The sequence below is a fragment of the Sinocyclocheilus anshuiensis genome, unplaced genomic scaffold (genome assembly GCF_001515605.1).
Source record: "Sinocyclocheilus anshuiensis isolate Anshui unplaced genomic scaffold, SAMN03320099.WGS_v1.1 scaffold119, whole genome shotgun sequence".
Classification (NCBI taxonomy): domain Eukaryota; kingdom Metazoa; phylum Chordata; class Actinopteri; order Cypriniformes; family Cyprinidae; genus Sinocyclocheilus; species Sinocyclocheilus anshuiensis.
Window position 1 is genome coordinate 1,363,562 of NW_015549581.1, and position 2,344 is coordinate 1,365,905.

The 2,344-nt window shown below is 36.6% G+C and overlaps 1 protein-coding gene across 4 annotated transcripts in view; it reads right to left on the minus strand.

Annotated features, from left to right (window-relative positions):
- Positions 1 to 2,344, minus strand: part of ralyl (RALY RNA binding protein like) — a 146,550-nt gene that overhangs the window by 18,072 nt on the left and 126,134 nt on the right. For 3 of the 4 annotated variants that reach the window (XM_016446028.1, XM_016446031.1, XM_016446029.1), the window contains exon 4: positions 871 to 918. The exons of the other annotated variant lie outside the window; for it this stretch is intronic. In XM_016446028.1, coding sequence (XP_016301514.1) covers positions 871 to 918 — 48 coding nt within the window. The remainder of the gene's footprint in view (positions 1 to 870; positions 919 to 2,344) is intronic. 4 annotated transcript variants of the gene reach the window in all.

Here is a 2,344-nt window from a genome sequence, read left to right on the forward strand (position 1 = left end):
GGAAATGTTACGCCCCTTACCATACTGTGATGCCGTGTCCCGGCGCGACGAGACAAAAACATTAAAAACCATTATAAACGAGGCATTTGTAGCATCCAGTGGGGACATAATTACTTATTATAATGACTTATACTGTCTTTTTATGCGTTGCGTTGCGTAGCGTAGCGCGGCACGTAAACATAAAACCATGTCTGCATCTGTGATCGGAGAAACGACAAACAACAAGCGCTACCCTACACTGCTCAAAACTCGCGTTTGAATCATCAGTGGCAAATTCTTTAAATATGAAAACGTACTTACAGGCTGTGAGTCAGAAGCACCAGACTTAAACACTGATTTCTAGTTGTGCCCTCTTTTGGAAGGCCAAACAAAGTAGTTTCGCTTTCACAACAAAACACACAGCGTCTCCACGACATGGCGGCGGCGGCAACAATACTACAGCAAGAATAAAAGTTACGCCTTCTTTCTTTGCGTGAACATTTGGGCGGTGTTATGCAAATCTTCCCACACAGTGACGTAGACATGTGGGGGCGTGTTAGAACGAGGCGTTTTAGGAGGGCGTGGACAAGTCTTAACTTTTATAAAGAACATCTCTTTGGGTTTGAGACTTTAGTCTTTGCAAATTTAGGGATCTTATCTATGCACGAACAGCTTGTAACACTCCAAAGAGAAAGGAAAACTTGAAATTGCATCATATGACCCCTTTAATGCCATAGTTAATTACGTTCATATACTTGTATGCATCTTTTTATCTTTACATACTGTCATTTGACAAAGCTTAAAGTCATACATGAAAGATCATGCTGCTGAAGGACTCGAGTGTTTCAAAATGTGTGCAGTCAAATTAATGGTAAATAAATGCATACATACCTATTGTAGAAATCATCCCGGTAGTAATCATAATCAAATTCATAACCACTGAAAAAGACAAAACAAAGGCACAGTGTAAAGTGCGATTTGCTATGTCAAGATGTGATGGAGGGCAAATTAGCCCCTTGATTTAGACTCTGACAGGAAGATTTTACATTTGAACACTAATCAATTAATACCTGAGATTTAAATGTGTTACACTCAAATCATCTGACAACAATCCCATCCATCTACACGTTATTTAAACACCCTGCTGACAGACAAATCAATAATATCTTCAGCCTTCAGACAGCATGCAGAGCTCCCATAAACACAGTTATAGCAGCAATCAAAGCGGCTTCGTTTATTAATTACAGTGAGAAACCTCCTGGAGTTAAGGCTTTGGCTTGTTTTAGATCCTGACAGTGAGGCAGACACTCTCCAGTTTGTGTGTGACCCCTACTTCGACGTCAACCAGTAAACTTTGTGTGAACCCTTTAGATCACCAGCAGCACCAAACATCTCTTCAGAAGACTTATAAGGTCAACTGACAAGGTAAGCAACAGGGATGCTTCTTCAGTAATTTTTATTTCATGTACAGTGGAGGGCAATAGAAAATGAATGAAAACGCTATTTTGAGCCATAAGTTGAACTGAAAATAAATATGAATTTCTGAATGTTCTGTTGCATGATTTGAAAATGTTATTAAGAACATCTTGAAAGGAGTTCAAATGAAAAGCTTATTTGAGTAGCTATAAATAGTGTTGAATCTTACATATTTGCTTTTTACGTCATTTTTTTGTGCTATAGGCTGGCTGAGCATCTTGGCAGGTCAAACAGAAGATGGGATGCTCTCCAGTGTCGCTTATTGTAAATCATTCAAATAAAAACAAGCTGAGTCCCTCACTGCGCATACTATCTATTCTTAGGTGTTTTTTTCCACCAAACTTCCAGGCATCTAAAATCACTTACACCAATCACATGCAACACAACACTATATCTGATACATCATGGGACATTGAAATCTTACAAAATATTGAATATTGTACACCTATGATGAATAAATTCATGAACTAACTTAGTCCTAAGTTTTTCCCTTCTCCCCATACTGCCTTTTCAACATTCCCCACACATACACATTTATCCACATATACATTAATATCTGTCAAACCATACACGTAATTATACACATATACATCCATCTCTGTCAGATCATACACAGCCATTATGCACATGTACATTCATTTCTATCAAATCATACTGTACACCTGAGGCCTAAACCTGCCCCTCATCTTCACCATCTTAGTCTACACACATAACCCTTTACTGTTACATTGCTCACAAATCAGAAGAAAAAAATTATATTATTTCAGTTATAAAATATATATTATATATATAAATATATGAAATAAAATATAATAAATGTTATATAAAATGTTGCCCTATTAAAAATAAAATAAATAACTATTTATAATTAAATAAATTAAATATAAAA